The following is an 18,817-nucleotide window of genomic DNA, read 5'->3' on the forward strand; positions in this document are numbered from 1 at the left end:
ATTAACAGCTTTATTGAAATCTACTTCCTTTGTCAAATCCCCAAAGAAAAAATGGACATGGTGAACATTATCAGTGGACAACGGGAGGCCCAGAGACAATCCAGGTGGAAGAGCTTCCTAGTGGAAGAGACCACCAATGAGATACTGTTGACAAAAATAGAATTTTAATCAGATGAAGTCTCCATATGTAATCACTGTTTTGTTGGAAATGCAAAGGTCAGAGGATCAAGTTACCACCATAGGAATTCAATCAGCAAAATCCAGAACCTGGAAAAGTAGACAAAATAAATGCTCAAACTTCTTCAACAAATGACAAGGAAAAAGAGGGAAGACTTCTAAATTAAGAGAATTAAGATAATCAACCAGATGTGTGGGACTTTTCTGGACCCTGATTCAAACAAACCAACTTGTAAAAAAACAGGAACAACAGCAAAAGTTTTATGAGCCAATCAGGGAAGCATGCCTGGATATTTCATGACATGAAATTACTGTTGATTCTATAGATTGGATATATATGTATATATGTGTGTGTGTATTTATAAAGAATCCTTATCTTTTAGGGTTGTGTATGGAAATAATTGAGGATTGCCTGCCTGCCTGCTCAGTTGCTTCGGTTGTGTCTGACTCTGTGCTACCCAATGGACTGTAGCCTAACAGGCTTCTCTGTCCATGGGGATTCTCCATGCAACAATACTGGAGTTGGTTGCCATGCCCTCTTCTAGGGGATATTCCCAACCCAGGGATCGAACCCAGGTCTCCTGCATTGCAGGTAGATTCTCTACCATCTGAGCCACAGTGGAAGCCCAAGAATACTGGAGTTGGTAGCCTATCCCTTTTTTGGGGGATCTTCCTGACCCAGGAATCAAACCAGGGTCTCCTTCATTGCAGGTGGATTCTTTACCAGCTGAGCTACCAGGGGAGCCCAGAAGACAGATACATGGGGGTCCACCACTCCCTACTTTCTTGTATGTTTGTAATTGTCCGTAATCATTTTTGAGTAAATTTAAAAGTCTTTCAAACAACAAGGTCCTACTGTATAGCAGAAGGAACTATACCCAATCTCCTGGGATAAATGATATGAAAAAGAATATTTAAAAATAATGTATATAGGTGTATAATGGAATCACTTTGCAGTACAGCAGAAATTAGCACATTGTAAATCAACTATTCTTCAGTAAAAATGTAAAAAATTAAAAATCCTACAGAAAAAAATCTTTAATTTGCCAATGAATGCACTTGAGTTTACCACTATATATCGTGTTGTAAAAGTAGTAATTAATAATGCCTCCTGAACTTCTCTGGTGGTACAGTGGGTAAGAGTCCACCTGCTAAAGCAGGGGCCACGCTTCTATCCCTGGTTCAGGGAGATTCCAAATGCTGCAGAGCAACTAAGCCCATGTGCTGCAGCTCCTGAGCCCCAGGGTCACAGCCACTGAAGCCCCTGGGCTTAAATCCAGTGTTCCAAAACTAAAAGGAGCCCTTGCTCTGGCAACTAGAGAAAACCCACGCGCAGCCAAGAAGACACGGCACAACCAAAAATTAAATAATCAGTATCTACTAATACTACTCACAGCTGCTCAACAGCTTACAAAGCAGTGAAGTTCATCCTGCCCTCTTTCGCCCTGGGTAATACATCAGACGAACCAGCTGTGACTGCAGCTACTGAGCGGTGGCCCAGGACTAGAATTTAAAGTCTTCCAACTTCAGCTTCCCGGCTCCTGCCCCCACACCAAGGAGCTTTGAGAAGAAGGAGGGGAGGTGGCATGAAGAAGACCTCCTTGCAGAAGCTGCAGGGCCTGGGGCGCCTTACTCGCGGTGGCCGCCAGATGGCGAAGCCTGCCCGCCACCCGGGACCCGCAGCATCAACGGAACTGCGGCTGGACCCACCGCCAAGGGCGCGGCGCCCACAGTGAGCGGAAAGCTGGGTCCAGCCTGGGGTTACAGAAGTTACTGTGCGCGCCCTGCTGCCTCCACGAAAGCTTCTAGAAGGACGCTAAGGACTTTTTAGGGAGACGGGGACATTTTAAGTGGAGGTGGGGGTGTTCACACCGTGATGCCCAAGATAAGAAGAGACCCGGCGCTTCTGGGGCGGCCAACGGTCCATCAGAAGTCGGCCACTTTGGAGACCACTTCCAAGGGTCTGCCGTGTCTGGCAGCCACGTCCTTCCCCCGGTGACTTGATGCGTCCTCGGCGACATGCAAAGGGCTCCTAGGGCCGAAGAAGAAAGGGGGAGAGGGTGGAGCAGTCGCCAGAAGTTAACTTCTTTTAAGCTGTAATAAGGAGAAATTCAGTGGCCACCAAGGTCAGAGTCCCCTTCATGTTTAAAAAAAAAAAAAATTATCTTAGTTTCAGCCTGTCCAAGAACGGTTCAGCTCACGGACGGGGGAAGAAATGCAACTCCTGCGGGTTCGGGCAAACGGAATCCCAGTGAACCCCAAGTGCAGGCGTTGCTCCCAAGTGTCCGCGGGGCGCAGGAGGGGTTCGATTCCAACGAAAACGCGCGCAGGTGGACGGATTCCGCAGGTTCCAGCCTCCCGGGCTGGATTGGTGGAGTTCGCGCCTTCAAAAGCTTAGACTCATTTACAGAAGGGGACTGGATCAAGCCCACCAACGGAGTTTTGCAAATTGCCTTTAAAAGTGCGTCCCGAGGCTGCCGAAATCTTCGCGAGGTGAAAAGCCAAACTCTTGGAGACTCGCAGCGCGGTGGGGGACATCGCCGCGAGAGCAGAGCGGGACAGGGGAAGCGTCTAGACGAGTGAAGAATGAGTGCTTTCACTTTTTATCCCCACTGGAGGTTCAATTTCGATTAAAATCAAGGGGCAAGCTGAAATGTGTTTATTTCGGAGCGTTTCCACGACTCCTGCAGAATTAAAAAACAAACAAACAAACACGGCATCGTACCCCCGGCCTGTTTGGTTCCGAGATAAGGAAGAGCCTGAAGAGGAAATGGAAGAGCGCGAGTCTGCCTTTACCCCTAGGCTGAAATCTAATCAGAGGCGGCTGAAAAGGAAGGAGGTTGGACCAAAAGCTGATCTGGAGCCTTTAAACCCCGGTTGAAGAGTAGGGGAGGTGATTCCTTGCAGATGCCGAGTAGGCTCCAAGCCCCGGCCCTGCTGCTCCTTCCACTCTTGCCCTATTTCTTTCCAGATTCCTCTCGCCTTTTCCAGTGGGTGGTTCCCCACTCCACCACCAGGATAGCTACCCTGCGCCCCAGCACTTCTGGGCTTCAGTTGCTTAAAGAAGGAATTCCGAGTCAGCGAGGAGAGAACTCCTGCCGGGGCGGGGTGGGGGGCAGAGGAAGGTCCTGATCCGAGTTCTCCCCAAAGCAGCAAAGAATTCCCGAGACTACGAGTGGAACGGTTTTTGTTGTTGTTGGCCTTCTTTTTAAAGACTCAGACAACCAAAAAGTGTTTGGCAATGTAAATTAGGACACGCGAAGAAAATGACAAAGTATTTCCAAGTCAGAGTCGGGTCGTTTTTGCACTTCTCTTGCATTGCAGTTTGTCTACTTGGAGATTTCTGTTTGGGGTTACAACGGAAGGGAGCCAGCAGAACCCTCCCAAGCCTGTGTCCTCCCCATCCCCCGCTCCCCCAGCTCAGGCAGTCTGCGCGGGCGCAAACGCTGAGACCCCCGGTGGTGATTGTAAACAAACGGGGCGCCGAGTCCTTGATCTTTATTTAAATAGAAGCTTGTTTATCGGTGTCATTCTAGGAGGATTAATTAGATACATCTCTTCACAATTTGGTGTCTGACACTCCATCTTAGGAATGCCTTATCACAAGGTGTTAATTGGGGCCACTCAGCCACTTACGTTTCTATTAAACACTGTGAGGGACTTTTCACAAGTACCAGGTTCTTTTTACTGTACGGTGCAAAAATATACAGCCCTGGAAATAGACTGGGGCCGGTGTCTGTTCCATCCCGGAGGTGATTAGCATTTGCAGTCTTTCCAGAAGGCAGAAGAGGAGAACATCGTTTCGAAATTCCATCGTATCTCCCAATACGGTCGGGTTCCTTGGGGTTGGGGGAGGGGAGAGCGCAGACGGCTTGGGCGGGGGGGGGGGGGGGTTGCTCCTTGACGTCCTCCTCCGTCTGAATTTATCATCCCCAACAAGCACACATAAGCCAAATTTCAAGGCTTTAGCTTCCAGCTCCGGTAAAGTTCGGGGCGTTTTGAACAGGCATCGCCGGAGGGGCGGGTATAGAGACCCAGACCCCAAGGTCATGGGCGGCGCGGGAAGGATGACTCGGAGCCGGGAAGGGCGGTGGGAATGCGAGCCCCGGCAGAGGCGAGGCGCGAGCTCGCGGCGGCCTTAATTGGGCGCGGAAGGGGAGGAGGGCCCGGCCGATCGCTCGCCGCCCAGCACTAATCCTCTTAGCAGCTGCATTTCCGCGCCACGCAGTTAGCAGAATGACCCTCCCGTTCAGACCTTTACCCCGAGAGGGTCGGGAGGGGGCTGGAAAGGATTGCAAACCCGGCCAGAAGCCGTCTGCCGATAAGCGCGGCAGGGCGTCTGGCAGGGGGACAAAGGGCCCTCCGCCACACTCCTGGATTTAACTCTTCGGCGGGCCCAGGACTCAGTCGGGGGATGGAGTGGCCCTTGCCCTCCCTGGGACTGATAGCCGAGGAAGCGGCGCTAAACGCTAGGTGACCGACTCCGCAGCCACCCCGCACAGAGCGCTCCCGCCGCAGAGCTCGCGCCCTGGCCCGGAGCTGCCCCCGCGTCCCCAGAGCCTGGGGCTCAGGGAAGGAGGAAGCCGCGTAGCGGGGGTGGAGGCGGCCCGCACCCGCCTGACCTCGGGGGATCCGGAACTCGTGGGTGCTCAGAGGGCCGCGAGGGTGCCCGGGAAGCCCACGTGGGGCCGGGGATGGGAGGCCCGGGAGCGGCCCGGAAGCCGAGGACTTGGGGGTGGAGGCTCGCTCGGCTCCATCAAGCCTGCTGCGGGCAGTCTTGCACCGCCCCTCCTCGGCCCCAACCCCCATTGTCCAGACTTCCCAGAGCGGCGAGAAAACAACCCCATTCACCTTCAAGAAAAAAAGATAAAGAAGAACATCCCCATCCCCTCGAGAGGACAGTGTCCACTTAGAGATCCTAGAGCCTTCCGTGGGGGGAGCGGGTTGGTGGAACTGTGTTCCTGCTGGAGGAAAGTGGAGAAAGCAGACTAAGATATTTGAAACAAAGATGAAAACCCATCGTACAGATGACAGAGCTAGGCCTGTCCCCTTAACGAACCACATTTATTAAAAATGACTACGACTGTACATAAAAATCCAAGGTCTCTAGAAAGCCTATAAGAGCTGGGGCGTTAAGGTTTCTGCTTCCTCAGGTTACCGAGTTGGGTAGTGGGGGTGGTGGAGGAAGAGGATGACGTGGGGAGTTTTCCTTAACACCGTTTCAAGTTAGTACAGTAGCTGAATACATTCTTAACTAGCTAAGAAGTAAACAGAATATTCCCATATGTTGCCCCCTGCTCCAGTAGCTGTGGTCCAATGATTTGCAAATTCTTTACAAAACCAAAGCACCAATTTTACATAATCTCATATACCTATGTAACTATTTATACAATATTTTCCACATTATTCTACAGTGTATCTAAGCACACACAACTGTACAGTTAAAATTCTCCTTTTTTTCTTTTTGGCGACCCCCTTGCTGTCTCCTGAGTCCTATGAGGCCCCCGGCTGGCCCCCAGGGGCACACAGCAGAGGCCTAGCACATGAGGTGACTGAACCTGGGCAAACATGGCTTGTTTCAAAGCCTGGGAAGATCAGTCAGGCCAAACCAGCACCTTCACAAAGCTCTTCTTGCCTCCCAGGCTTCACGTCTTCTTTTCCTAGCAGAAAGTTAACAGCAAAAATTTCCTTGTTGAAGCGTAAGGCCCACCCTTCTCTCCCAGAAGCAAAACCATCTTACCACTCTGGGCTTCTATTTGCTTACAGATTTACAGATTAAAAAAAAACAAACACCAAAGCTTTCAACATCTTTGATAGCGCTAGGTCCTTCATCTCCACAGCCCCAGTTCACTGAATGTCTAGTGTCTCCAATAAATAAATCCGTAACTTTGAATCACCTTCAAATTTAAAAACACTTGAAAGTCCTCTGTTAATTTCATTAAAAAAAAAAAAAAGTCTAGGCTTGTTTCAGTTACCTGCAGCAATCAAAAAGCTTTGGCACCTTCTTTTAGAGAATTGCACAAAACAGGACACATTGGGGTGGAAGGCAAATGTCTTTTTGGCAACAACCTAGGCGAAGAAGACAACAGAAACACCACCCAGTCCATGGGCAAACGGTGAGCTCATTTTTACAAGGTTAAAATAACTCTTTAGGGAGTTGTGTAAAAAGCATAATAACCCCCCATGCCTTTTGAGGTGTCTTTACTGTATTCTTCAGCGTTAATGTCCTCACACTTTATGGAGGGAGAATTTTCATTGCTAGAGGTGCTAGGAGACAGCCGCCTTCGCTTACAAGCACTGGTGTATACCCCCGAATCGTTGGAGTCGAGAGATTTGATGGATGGGGGTGTCTCTATCCAAGAAGAGCCAATTTCTTCTTTGACTTTCTCCTTGGAGAGCTGATCTTCAGAGAACCCTGGGGGGCTTGTTCGGGAGGTCCATGGGAGTCCAGCCGCCATCTTCCTCTGATAAGAGCCTCTGCCTCCCCACCCTGCCATCGCTGGGAAGGCAGGGTCGGGGTAGTACCCCAGGGCATGGGACGTCTGGAGGGGCAAGGATTTAATGCCATATGGGAGCAAGGTGCTGGAAGAATACTCAGACTCATAGGAACCGATGTCTATTTTGTTGGTCCCAGGTTGCTGGACAGGCGTGACAAGCCACCGCTGGGGAGGGTTGGCCACCTCTTCGCTCTGTTGGGGTGAAAGGAGGCCGTTGGTCTGTGGCACGGTTCTCTCACCATTGTAATATCGGGCTTGAGGTAAAGTGTTGACAAAGGGCTCCGGGAAGAAGGACTGAACGCCGTACCGACCTCCGGGGACAATCTGATGGGATCTAGGAGAATCCGTGGGAGATGGAGTTAACCTGTCATTTTCGGAAGCGGTGTACATGCTACAATACAAAGAGAAACACTTAAAAAAAAAAAAACCCTAATGTTGTCCCCAGACAGTCTACATCCCAGAAATGAAGAAGGCTCTAGAGCCTGAGCGCTGGTCTGCTGAGTGAAGGGCCAGAGGTGGGGAGGCACCAGTCCATTTTAGCTGAACTCTTGGCTCACTGGGACAAAATTTCCCATCATGAAAGAGATAGTTTCCTCCCAGGCATTAAGCATTTAAACTATAGAAATTCCATCTTTGCAAGTCCTAGAACTTGAAGAACTGGGAGCAACTCTCCCTTCCGTGGTAGGGAAGGAATGCTGGCTGAGGTGGGGAGAAATGCCAACTTTAAAAGGCACTTGTGGGCCTTGCTGTTTGATGTTATGAAAATGACATCCTCTTGGTTTAAGGTTTTTCTTATGTAAAAAAAATGAGAGGGAATAATCCCTGCTCCTGAGAGAATAAAAAAAAAACTGGGATCAAATGGGAAGGAGGCATATAAATGCAGATTATGAAAATTTCAAATCTCCACTCAAATGTTAAAAAAATAAAAGCTTAACCTTAACATTTCTTTAGAAATGAACAAAATCCTTCTGTGAAAATTCCAAAGCAAGATTAGTCAAAGCCTAATATATGCAAAAATAAAAATGGGTAAAAATCCCAACTGTGAAAGCTCTTCCTAGAATAAGGTCTCAAGAAAGTGTCTGATTCAACATGTCTCACTCAAAGATGACCAGGCAAGGAAAAATAAAGTTGCACTTACGAATCATAGTTGTCCCTGAAGCCTTTTGCAAAGGGATTGTGATCAATCTTTAGTTGAGTTATCTAGATAAGGAAAAAAGACAGTCACTGAGTGCTTTCTCTCTCACCCTGGATAGGGCTTTGGGGATGCTGGGGACTCTGGGGCACTCACATCGGTGTTTTGATAGGCGGTCACAGCAATGAACTGCGTTTCTGAGAAAGTGAAGGTCTGTGTCTTAGAGGGCTCATTCAAGTCCTCCACGCCATCCTCTGTGACTTCAACAATGTGCAGTCGCGGCTGGTACTTGTGTAAAGACTGTAAGACTATCATCTGCAAATGGTACAGAAAAAAGAGCTGCCAATTCTCAAAAGTGAAGTCGATTTTGACCAATTCTATATTTTGGAATGGAACTTGCTTGCTCCTCAGCCCACAGCTAACTTTTTCTGTTGCCATTTTTGAAACTTAAAACATAGCCAAGTATGTGTGTTTCATAAACACTCTTGCGTCTTGGTTTCCTAAGTTGCCAAAAGATTTCAGTCTTTCTGTTCCTAATCGTTCACTCACTGTTATTGATATCGGATAGGAAAATGACCAAAAAAAAAAAAAAAGTAGAACTGAGAAAGGTCAAAGGAAAAAAAATACTAGAAAGTGGCAACAGGTAGCTGCAAATATTATAAACACAGTAAAGAATACAGAAACTCATTAGAAAACAGATTCACAGCCAGAAGACACCACCTCCTCTGTCACCCTACCTGGGTGTTGTTGTTGTTTGCGCCTTTGTTATTGGTGAGTTTTAACTTCCCAAAGGAAATCTCCTGTCTCATCCAGTGGGAACCAGTGTTAGGAGACTCGGGATGAACATACATTTTGTTGCCTAAGAGAAAATGAAACAAAACACAAAACTCAAGCATATACGGCTGTTTGCAAATGGAGGTAGGGGGAGAGATAAATTACTACTCATGGGCAAGATTTAAGAGCTAGACTTACAATGCCCGTCTCTCCTTAGAGCTTAAGAAGACCAGTGGAGACCAAGTAGTCTCTACTGATTCCCCTCCCAGGGGCCCTGTGCTTCCGGCCTTCCTTGGACAAAGCAAAAATGGAGCCAACGGGCAGTGCCTCTTGAAGGTCAATTTGCCGGTGTCTGAAGCTAGAAGGTCAAGATCTGCTGATGGAAGGTGGTTGGATTTTTATGATAAACTCAACCTTGGCGAGATCTTTTCTAAAGTTAAGATTAAAATGTCAGGAGCCTTGCCTCCCGGAGAGTTTATGGCAATGACGTCCTCAGAGGTAGGGATGTGGAGGGGCAGGCTAGCTAGGGTCGTGGTTAACATGCTATACGCTAGCCGGCAAGAGGTCTGACTTAGCGATTCTCTCCCTCAATCAAACATTCAACACAAAGAAACTCCTGCCAACACCTCCAGACCCCGGATGTGGAGGAAGCGATGCGAGATTTGGTTGTGCGTGGTCTGAGCGAGGCTCCCGGCGCGCCACCCTGCCCAGGCCTCCTCTCTCCTCACCCTGCATGTTATTGTCCGCTTTTCCGCAGGTCACCCATTTGCCCCCCTGGAAGCGCCAGTGGTTGGGGTCCGCCAGCACCACTTCTACGAACACGTTGTAGTGGGCGGTGGGATTGAGTCCGTTTATGTTGAAGCTCAAAAAAGGAAACATGCGTCTGTGCAAGGGAATAGAACCAGGAGATGTAAATCGCGACGCCGGGGCACAGACCCACGTTCGAGTACGACACTGGGAAGTCTACAAACAGAATACCGGTGGGTCAAGTGGCCCTCACCACGTACAATATTCTTGAGTTGGCAACTCGAGGGGAAATCTCTTTCCCGAAGTAATTTGCCCCAGTGTTATTATTTCCCCAATGCCCGCGCTTCTGCATCCCTCACTCAATTTCTCATCCCATTCAGATGCTTATTCATTTTCTTCCAGGATGTTTCTATTTAAAAATCTATATATCTATCTATATATATATCTATATATAGATATATATATTTTACAAGTACGAGTGCCAGGGAATATTAAGTTGCTCTCGTTTAAAAAAACAGAAACAAAAACTCTACTAGTAAGGCTACAAGTGTCCCTCGGACGCCCCTCTCGCAGCTCCCACCCCTCACTTTCCCCAGAATGAACCAGTGCCTGCAGTAGGATTTGTAGCCGAACTTTCTCGGCCCGGCATCCCAGCCCAGTCGGACTCCAGGGCCGGCCTAACCCACTCCCCGGATCAGCCCTCGCTGCTGGCGCTCACGTCCTCGCGCTCGTCCCCCGGATGCGCCCCGTGGAGACCTTGGCGCCTAAAACTGCGGGAGCCCACCTCCAGCGCTCGGGGGGAGCCACCCCTCGAGCCTTCTGGCCGGCCTGCAGGGACCCGTGTACAGCTGGGCAGGGGGATCTAGGAAATCCAGCTTTGTGGACAAGCCTCAATTTCCATTTCCGCCTCCTCCTCGTCAGTCTGGGTGAAGATGAGGAGAGCGAAGAGGGGAAGCAGCTTTAGCCTTAGCGCCCTGCACAAAGCGCCGGTGCGCGGACGGACTGGAGACGCGGCGTCTCCACTGGTTGAGCGAGGAAACTCTTCCAGCCACGAGCGGAGTGGGCGGGCCCCCATTCCCGGCCACCCCAGGACCACACAGGCCTTCTTTGCCCCCGCGCCTCCGGGCCCCTCCGCGCTGCGCTCACCTGCCCTGTTTCGTAATGATCATCTCGGTTTGGTGGCGGTGGAATTTGAGCCACAGAGGCCGGTTGCACAGGTAGACGTGGGCGCGGAAGCCGGAGCCGGGAACCCCCAGACCCCCTAGTCCTCCGCAGGTACCTGCGGCTGCCGCCCCTGGGTACGGCCCGTAGAGCGGAGCCCCCTGGCCGTACTGATAGGCGCCCGGGCCGCCCCCACCGCCGCCGCCGCCCGCGCCGCCGCTCGCACCGGCTCCCGTGCCGAACTGCGCCCTCCCGGGTGGGCACACGGCCGCGGGGAAGCCGCCGGGGGGCAGCATGGAGCCGTAGGGGTAGCGCGCCCCGTTGGGAGCCGGGTACACAGACCCGTGGGGCGCCCCGGCCGCCGCCTGGTACGGGAAGAGCGAGCAGGGCGCCGCCAGCTCCGAGCCCTGAGGCCCGGGGGACTGGAGGTAGTAGCGCTCCGAGCTCAGGCTGTCCATGGAGTAGCGCGCGCTAGCCGCGGCGGCGGCCGCAGCGGCCGCGGCGGCCGAGGGCAGCTCCTCCTCCCCGCAGGGGGAGCCCTTGCGGCCGTCCGGGGGCCCCGGCTTGGCCACGGCAGCGGCGCTGGCAAAGGCGTCCCCGGCGTCGGCGTCACTGAGCATGGTTGCGGGGGCCCCCGCGCCGGCGGCCGCAGGATCCCCGCTCGCCGCCTCGCACGAGAGGCTGCCCGAGAACTTCTTGGGCGCTTTGTCTAAGTCCAGCCTCTGAGGCGAGGGGGCCGCTCCCGGGAGGTGGCCGGCGCTCCCGCCGCCGCCTCCTCGCGCCCCCTCCAGCGGGTAGAAGTGCGCGCCGGGCAGGTTCACAGAGCTCACCAAGAGCTGCTCCCCTAACTGCATGCTTTGCAGAGCGCAGACGGCAGCTGGCTGCTTCCTCTCTGGCCGCGATCTGATTATAAAGGCAGGATGGGGGAGCCAGCGCCCTCTTCCGAGGGGAAGGTAACTTCCCCTTCCTCCCGTGCCGGGTTACCCACCTGGCGACACGCGGGCCGCTAAGGCGCGCGCAATTGCGCGCTGCGAACCCAGAGCCCTTTCCGAATGGAAAGCGCACGGAGTTTGAAGGCAAGAGGCGAAAGCTGACCGGGAAGCGATCCGCTTTTCCTTCCCGGTCTCTTCTGCCTCTCTGGACCTGTACTCTCCTGGCCCGCACACACAGGAAGAAGTCTTAGATCTCTCTCCCCATCCACCACCAGAGCTAGCCTTTCTGCCCTTCTCCACTGACAAACTATCGGTCAGGTTGACCACTTGGAAACTTGCAGGCTGTCATTGGCTGCTTTATATATGTGAGGCCAGGGAGTGGCTTCGCGGCCCTACAGCCTCGGGACCCTCTGATTGGTTGGTGGAGGTGACACTAATTCAATTAGGCATTTACTAATTGGATCAAGTTGCTGAGACTTTATTTTCCTATCCTTTAGCCTGATTTTTTTTTTTTTTTTTGAGATGCTGTCATGCTATGAGAATCAGTCCTGGTGTCCGTATTTCGCTGGAGTTTAGGGTCTTCGTAGCGGGGTCCACTCTTGGCACAGAAATCGAGACAGCTCTCCGAGTGGGGGTGAGGGGGCCGGCGCAGGTTGTTGAGGCAGGAGGTAGAAATGCTCTGCAAGTTGATGGCCTGCAGGAAGGCACCGGTCCCTGAGGGTGAGGATCTGGGGCGAGTTGGAGGGAGGCCCGAGAGAGGTCTCTTTCCTTGTCCGGGGCTTTAACTTCAGGCACACTTTCCTCCCCTGGAGGACTCTCTGGCTTTCAACACGCAGGAACCACTTTTTGTTCGGTCCTACCCTTTTACCCAATGGGAAGGGTTTACTGAGAGGAACTTTGGGCTTTGGGGATTCCGGGGACGGCGAGAGCTCACTGCTATCCTTCAGGACCGAAGCCCCGGTGGGGTGGGCTATTGGGAACTACCCGGTGGGGTGGGCTGTTGGGAACTACCCTCATCCCCACGCTCACGCCTGCTTCAAGAGGCAGTCACTTTTACGCCCCACAACTGAAAATCCACTCTCAGTTTCCCTGAATCCCGGATCCCACCCCCTCCCATCTTCAGTAGGACCTGACGCCGAGAAACAAAGGTCCTCAAGCAGCCCCGCGGTTAAGATTCCCTGTGCCTCTCCTCTGCAGCGCAACACAGAAGGTGGAATAATTAGTGAAATAATCAGTTTGATATTGAATTAAACCCTTTTCCCCCAGCTGCCTGTTTCTCCCCCTGCGTTTCTGCAGACAGCAGAGCAAGATGATGCTGTTCTATTGCATTGTTTATTAATACAGAAGGTGTGGGGCACGTTTCGTTGCAGATAAGAAGCCTGAATATTTGCTGTTAATAGATAATTATAGACGCCGCTTTTAGTCGCTCCGGGAGCGCGTTTTCCGGCTGAGAGCTCGGAACTCTGCTTCCCGAACAGAACGCGATCACACGGGAAACTCTTCTCCCGCAACTCTAGGCGGTGGCAGGATTCGTTGAGCGCGCATACGCCGGCGCAGAGCGGCTCGAAGCGTTCCAACTTAGATTCCAACCACAGCAGCGTAGATACTGGCGCCTCTGGGTTAGAGAGTGAGGTGGTCCTTCACGCACTCCGACGCTCCGGGGCGGTTACCAATTCTCTGCGGCAGTGGAAACGGTCAAGGCCCAGCCAGGGCGGGGGAGGGAGCAGGTTAAGCGACCGGGCCGGGGCTGGGGCCTCGCAGGTCCCGGCACCGAAGCCCCCAGGTCCTTGGAACGTGGTCTGGAGCGCGCTCAGCCCAGCGCTTCTCTCACGTCGTCCAGCTGGTTTAATGCGGGGTCTCGGTGGCTCTCTGCTTTGATCACCACCCCGTCCACTCCCACCTCCCCGGCTTTTGTTTTCTTTTGAAACACAGAAGTCCTGAAGTATTGCAGTTTTCAAGTATTTTTTGTGCTTTTTAGACTCCAAGATACTCAACGTGGAGGTTCCGTGAGGCGGGCTTGACAGCAAGAAGAGAAAAGGCAGTTTGGCAGGGGAGCCCGGGCTGGGGGATCTTGTTACCGCTCAAGGCTCTTCCACATCAGCCTTGACCTGAGCTGCATCAAGATGTTTGAGGGAAAAGGCAGCGGTGAGATCAAGTCTCACGTGTTGCTTTTATTTATTTATTTATTTTGGAGACAGAGTGGCCCGAGTCAGGTCTCAGCTTTGCGCGCGACCGCAGCGAGACAGCGGGCCTCGGGGTCCCTTCGAATCGTTTTCGAGGCGGCCAGGGAAGCTCTGCGCGTGGCAAAGCGCCACTGCAGGCAACAGGCATCGCTCCGACCCACTCTGGCGCAAGTAACGCGAGCCAGCTGTCCCCCGCGCCACATCAGAAAGGCTTGATTTTATTCCAGCCCCAGAGCATGCTCTTGAAAGCGCGTGGGTTCATTCGAGTGCTACTTAATTATGAAATATACACACGGTACGTGTAATCAGGATTAGTGTTGATTCTTGGGGCAGGAAATTGCAGTTTATATCTCCCCACCTTCCCAATAGAGCTGTTCTTTTGCCCAAACCTGAACACATTTAACAGGCGGAGAAACAAAGAGAAGTTCAAAGACAACCAAAATTCCGACTCCAGGAAACGGTTCTGGGGCCCAGAGTTTTGGAACGTGGAAAATACACCCATAATTTATATTACCTTTATAAAAATATATATTACAAATTCCTTTTGAACATAATGAAAAGCACTGTTTCAACTAAAGATGATTTTTTTTCCTGACTGCATAGAGATAAAGAAATCTCATTTACTGTTTTTTCTGTATTAATTAATGACTACTATTATTATTACATATGGAATATATTAGTCTACATGCCTGGAAAGTTATAGATGAGCAAATCTGTGGTTGATTTCCTACATGAAATAGACTTTCCTTCTGCTGGCTCAGTTTTACTGATAACCAGGGAAAGAGGCATAAAAGTTATTTTCACGTGTCCCAGTCGCACCTTAAAATGTAAAGCTCTCTTTGCCAGAAACAGGAACAGAAAAGAAAGCTAAAGCAGCAGCTTCAGTGAACAAGTCAGGCAGCACTTAGACTGAGTGGGCAAATCAGACAGCCTTCCAGCCTGTTTGCTGTTTGATTTCAGTGACACCCCAAGCTTCATGAAATCCAAATGAGACATTTATTGAAAGGTGCCTGGTTTTATGTGACTCAACTGACAGTGTAGGGAATGCATTGAACAAAAACATCAACACTAGGGAGGAAACGTGGAGACCCCATGGAACCCGGGACCCAAGTGCTGGCTGGATTAACTCAAAGCTTGCACCTTTCAGCCTGAGGTGCGAGGAGCAGGACCCTCTGAAAGCTACAAGGAAGCCAAGGTTAAGCCAGTGAGTGAGCCTATTAAAGCTCATATGCTGTGTTGTCCTGAGCAATAATACCAACTTCATGCTACCATCTCAAATTGATAACACAAGTTATTGCCAACCTGACCAGGGCACCTCTTCTTCCCTAACCAGTCTCAGTGCATTCATCTTTTAAAGGCAAAACTGAGAAGTATTTGGCTGTAACATGACTATTACATGTCACCAGATACATACCCAGATACATACACACATATGAATAAATTACAAGGGTGAGTTATAGATAAATGCAGTGAGATATAGTTTACCGCCCTCCACCCCACAACCAAGGGGGCCCATATAAATGTCCCAATAAATTCTATTATTTTCACCCCCACTAAAAATGTGTTATCAAAACACCGTCCGTGTTATTCAAACACTTTGTAAATTCTGAGCAGACTTGCTGCCGGTTCTCCTTTTAACCCTAGGAAAACATTCCAACATTAACCGGTCACCGGTGCTTCGCCTTCACTCTGGGCAAACGTCAATGGGTTTTTTGTGGTGAGTTGGTCCTTTTACTATTTATCTATGGCCTTTTCTTTGTTGATGTTGCATTTTATTTCGCCATCTCAGGTTCACTCTTTGGCCCTTTGTTCTCTGATGGCCAGATCCCCACCTCCACTGGGCTTTCCCAGGGGGGAGGGGGCTTCCATCACGGGAAGGCTGTTCATGTTTAGATTTTTTTTTGTTGCTTTTTTAAAGAGAAGTCCCGTAAGATAACACATTTTGGCAAGGACAAGTAGTGTTGATTTTGCTGAGAACAGCAAGATACTCCCACCAACACAGTTTCACTTACTATAAGAATTTGATTCGCTGTCCCTCTGAAATAGACTGATCGCTTTCTTTAAAAGAAATCCACAAAGGTGTCCACAAATGTGTGAGGCAGAGGGTTACATTAAACCCACTGTACTTTTCAAACAAAACTGACCAAAATTTAAATTATCTTCTTTAAACTATTTTCTTTAGCTATTAATCCATGTATTTTGATTGCTAATGGCAAGTGTAGTTCACTGTTAACATACAAGCAGATGGGGAAACAGGGGATGAAAGTTAAGAAACATACCAAAAGGTGCGTATTTCAAAAAATAAATGATCTTAAACACTGGATCAAGAATCTGCTTTATGAAACTTTTTTTTTTTAACTGCAAGTGAACTCTGGACTTAACTGCTGTTCAGTCATCATCGCCATCATATTCATGGAAATACACAGATTCATGTAAGTAACAAGAAAGGCAAGGCACCATGAGGCAGAATAAAACGGAATGCTCTCAAAAATAAAGTATGGGGATGTTTGGCTAATCACTGCTACATTAAAATATGAGTTATACAAGGCTCCTCCTGTCTTGCTTACTTCTGCACCTTGAAAGGCCTGACTCTTAGTAGGTGCTCATCTCTTGATTGAAAGGAAGGGGTTACTGAATCTGTAAGACTAGAAAAGACAAAATAGCCCAAGGCCAGTGTCAGGTCTCAGACTTTATAGCCAAGAAGATGACAATGAAAGGTTTTTTCCTAAAAGGAAAAACACAGATCTTCCTAAATTAATGGCATTTTTCATCTTTTTAGGGCTGTTCCTAGATTTTTAAGGATGTTTTACATCTTTTTTTAGACCTTTCCTAACCCAGAGTTCTTCCATTATTGCAAAGCTTCCCCTGTGCATGTTAATGTGGACATTCTTCCACAGAAAAACAGAAAAGTGAATGTCAGAATTGCAGGACAGCTGTTGATGGGAACAACCACCATGTAGTCACTGAGAAATATTATCCTGAACAGAAATCACTCACACATCACTAACAGGGACAGCAGAACCAATGGAATTTAATGTTTCAACAGAAGGCACCTAGGAGGCAGGTGTGGCAGGATGTCTCCACAACAGGTGGGCAGAGTGGAATCCTGTTGACCAGGGCTTCCAGGTGATGGGCAGCTAGAATGCTCCCTCCAGCCCGGACCTGAGAAAGGGGAAGAGGGGAAGTCTGGATTGGAGAGTTCCCGCCAGAAGTGTAAAGCCCTTAAGATAACCAAGGGAGGAGAATGAGAGGGAAGGAGGAAGGAAAGTGGACAGGAAGGAGAGAAACAGAAGAGCAGTCCTTAAACCTGTCTTTTCAGATCCCTAAGCGAAAAGCAGAACGTTGTATGCAGAATCTTTTGGGTTTGTGACTCCACCTTTCACCAGCTTGTTGGTTCTGGGCAAACTCTTTAACTTCTCTCCTCAATTCCCACGTGTGATGACCACAAACAGAAAGGAAAGCAGTTAGCACAGCGCCCAGCACACAAGAAAACCTCCCATCATACGTAGGCTAAGCTCACTTTTTGCCCTGGACACTGAGGATTCAGGACCACTCATCTTTCTCCTCCAGAGATCCCCAGTCTGATGGAGAAGCAGGCCGGCATCAAACCCTTCCAGGACAATGTGAACCAGAAGGAGGAACATGAGTGACTCAGTCAGAGCCTGCGAGGAGAGACCCCAGTCTTTCCATCCGCTCCTCCCCGGTTCCCCAGAAGCCGGGGTAGCCCAGCGCTGTCCGGGAGCCCGGCCTGGAAGGCGCACTTCAAAGGGAGGCAGCGGGCGCCTGGCCCCCGTGAGCCTTCCGCCCCCCCTCCCCCTGGGGCCCCCATTAGCATCTGTTTTTCCCAGGCCTCCCGCCCGCCTGCCCCCCGCCGGGATTTTGCCGTTCCGGCGGATTAGAAAATATTTAGCTCAGGTTTTGTACTCCACCTACTCGGTTAAACGCCCGACGAGGAAGGAGTTAATAAGAGTCGGAAGCCTCCCAGCGGGGCACTCTGAACTGGAAGTCTTGAAAAAGACGCCATCTGCGGCCTCAAGTTGAGAGGACAAGATCAACCCAGGAGGGCGGCCTGGAGGAGGTTCTCAAGCCCGGGTCGACCTGGGCTGCTTAACCGCCCCGCAGGTCCAGGGGGCCAGCGGGGCGGTTAAGAAGCACCTCCCGCTACAGATTCTGGTGGTCCACAGGAAAGGAGTCTCTAGGGGGAGCAAAGGGTAGCTGGGATCTTTTCTTAACCCAGTTGAGGTTCGACTTTTCCAGAATAAAGTTGATCCTCGAACCCATAGCCAAAGGAGGGAAACAATGAAAGAAGCAGCGGCTGACTAGAGGTCAGACTCTGCTTTTAAACTCAGCACCCTAAAATATTATCACCCCATTGTACAGAAGCGTAAAGTGATGCTTGGAGAGGTAAAGGCTGTTGTCTAAAGGCACAGGGCTAAAAACAGTAGTCTGGGAACTGGGATCCAGAAGATCAGAGCTGCAGGGCTCAGGTGGAGGGGTTAAGTACGTGCGAATGGGGGTGGGGTGCCACTTGTTTTCTTTGAGGGGGGAGGCTGAGGTGCCCACTAGGATGGAGACCCCGTGTGGCTTCGGAGGAAGCGACTGGCCGACGTTCGATGCCCATCTGTGGCCGCTCGACCTTGCCAATAAATCTCTTTTTAACTCCAGCCTAAGTCCTAATCCTGGGTTCGAGTTGACCCTTGTTGCTTGGGGTAACCATCGCAAGGGTGCGTTGCTTTCTGCAAGCAAGGGCTGGGCCAAACCCTGGGCACACAGTACCCCATGTAAACCCTCACTACCATTGCACAGACTTAGGTACTTCATCATCCCCATTTTACAGATAAGAAAATCGAGGCCGGGAGAGACAAAGTAAACTTGCCCCCGGGCGTGCAACTTGTGAGTAGCAGGTCCGGGCAACCCCGGGAGCTGGGGAGACGGCCTCTTTCCCTGGAACTCTGAAACTTTGACTAGAAAACTGGGCTTTCCCGGCTTCGAGTGGCAATGGGCACGGGGAAGCGGGGCGCGCGGAAGCAACGGTCAATTCCTGACCCCCTGCCCTTCCAGTTTCCTCTTCGCATCCCTAGCTGCGCGGGCCGCGGGTTCCACGAGGGTCAGGGCTGGGATCCGGGGGATGTTGGGGCCCTTCTCGCCTCCCCGCAGATGCTCAAAGACTCTGAATAGCGCGCGAGTTGCGGAAGCTAGACTACCGGGTGGGTC

The 18,817-nt window shown here is 50.8% G+C and overlaps 1 protein-coding gene and 1 long non-coding RNA gene across 4 annotated transcripts; one reads left to right on the forward strand and one right to left on the reverse strand.

The window, feature by feature from the left end:
• Nucleotides 1-5,222: 5,222 nt before the first annotated feature.
• EOMES (eomesodermin) lies at nucleotides 5,223-11,746 on the reverse strand. Of its 3 annotated transcripts, none has more exons than XM_055557207.1 (6): nucleotides 11,477-11,746; nucleotides 9,309-9,463; nucleotides 8,544-8,665; nucleotides 7,963-8,121; nucleotides 7,813-7,874; nucleotides 5,223-7,065 (listed from the first exon to the last, which is right to left on the reverse strand). In XM_055557207.1, the coding sequence occupies exons 2-6, from the start codon at nucleotides 9,457-9,459 to the stop codon at nucleotides 6,327-6,329; spliced, it is 1,233 nt and encodes a 410-aa protein (XP_055413182.1). In that variant the 5' UTR covers nucleotides 9,460-9,463; nucleotides 11,477-11,746; the 3' UTR covers nucleotides 5,223-6,326. The 3 variants fall into 3 exon arrangements, with proteins under 3 accessions (XP_055413182.1, XP_055413180.1, XP_055413179.1); XM_055557205.1 differs by lacking the exon at nucleotides 11,477-11,746 and adding an exon at nucleotides 10,474-11,342 and having other exon boundaries at nucleotides 5,223-7,008; XM_055557204.1 differs by lacking the exon at nucleotides 11,477-11,746 and adding an exon at nucleotides 10,474-11,342.
• Nucleotides 11,747-11,953: 207 nt separating this feature from the next.
• Nucleotides 11,954-17,302, forward strand: LOC129635306 (uncharacterized). The gene is made up of 3 exons (XR_008706216.1): nucleotides 11,954-12,140; nucleotides 15,969-16,035; nucleotides 17,174-17,302. It is a non-coding gene; the product is annotated as an uncharacterized LOC129635306 (long non-coding RNA).
• Nucleotides 17,303-18,817: the final 1,515 nt, after the last annotated feature.

Source organism: Bubalus kerabau, chromosome 20 (assembly GCF_029407905.1).
Source record: "Bubalus kerabau isolate K-KA32 ecotype Philippines breed swamp buffalo chromosome 20, PCC_UOA_SB_1v2, whole genome shotgun sequence".
Taxonomy (NCBI): domain Eukaryota; kingdom Metazoa; phylum Chordata; class Mammalia; order Artiodactyla; family Bovidae; genus Bubalus; species Bubalus kerabau.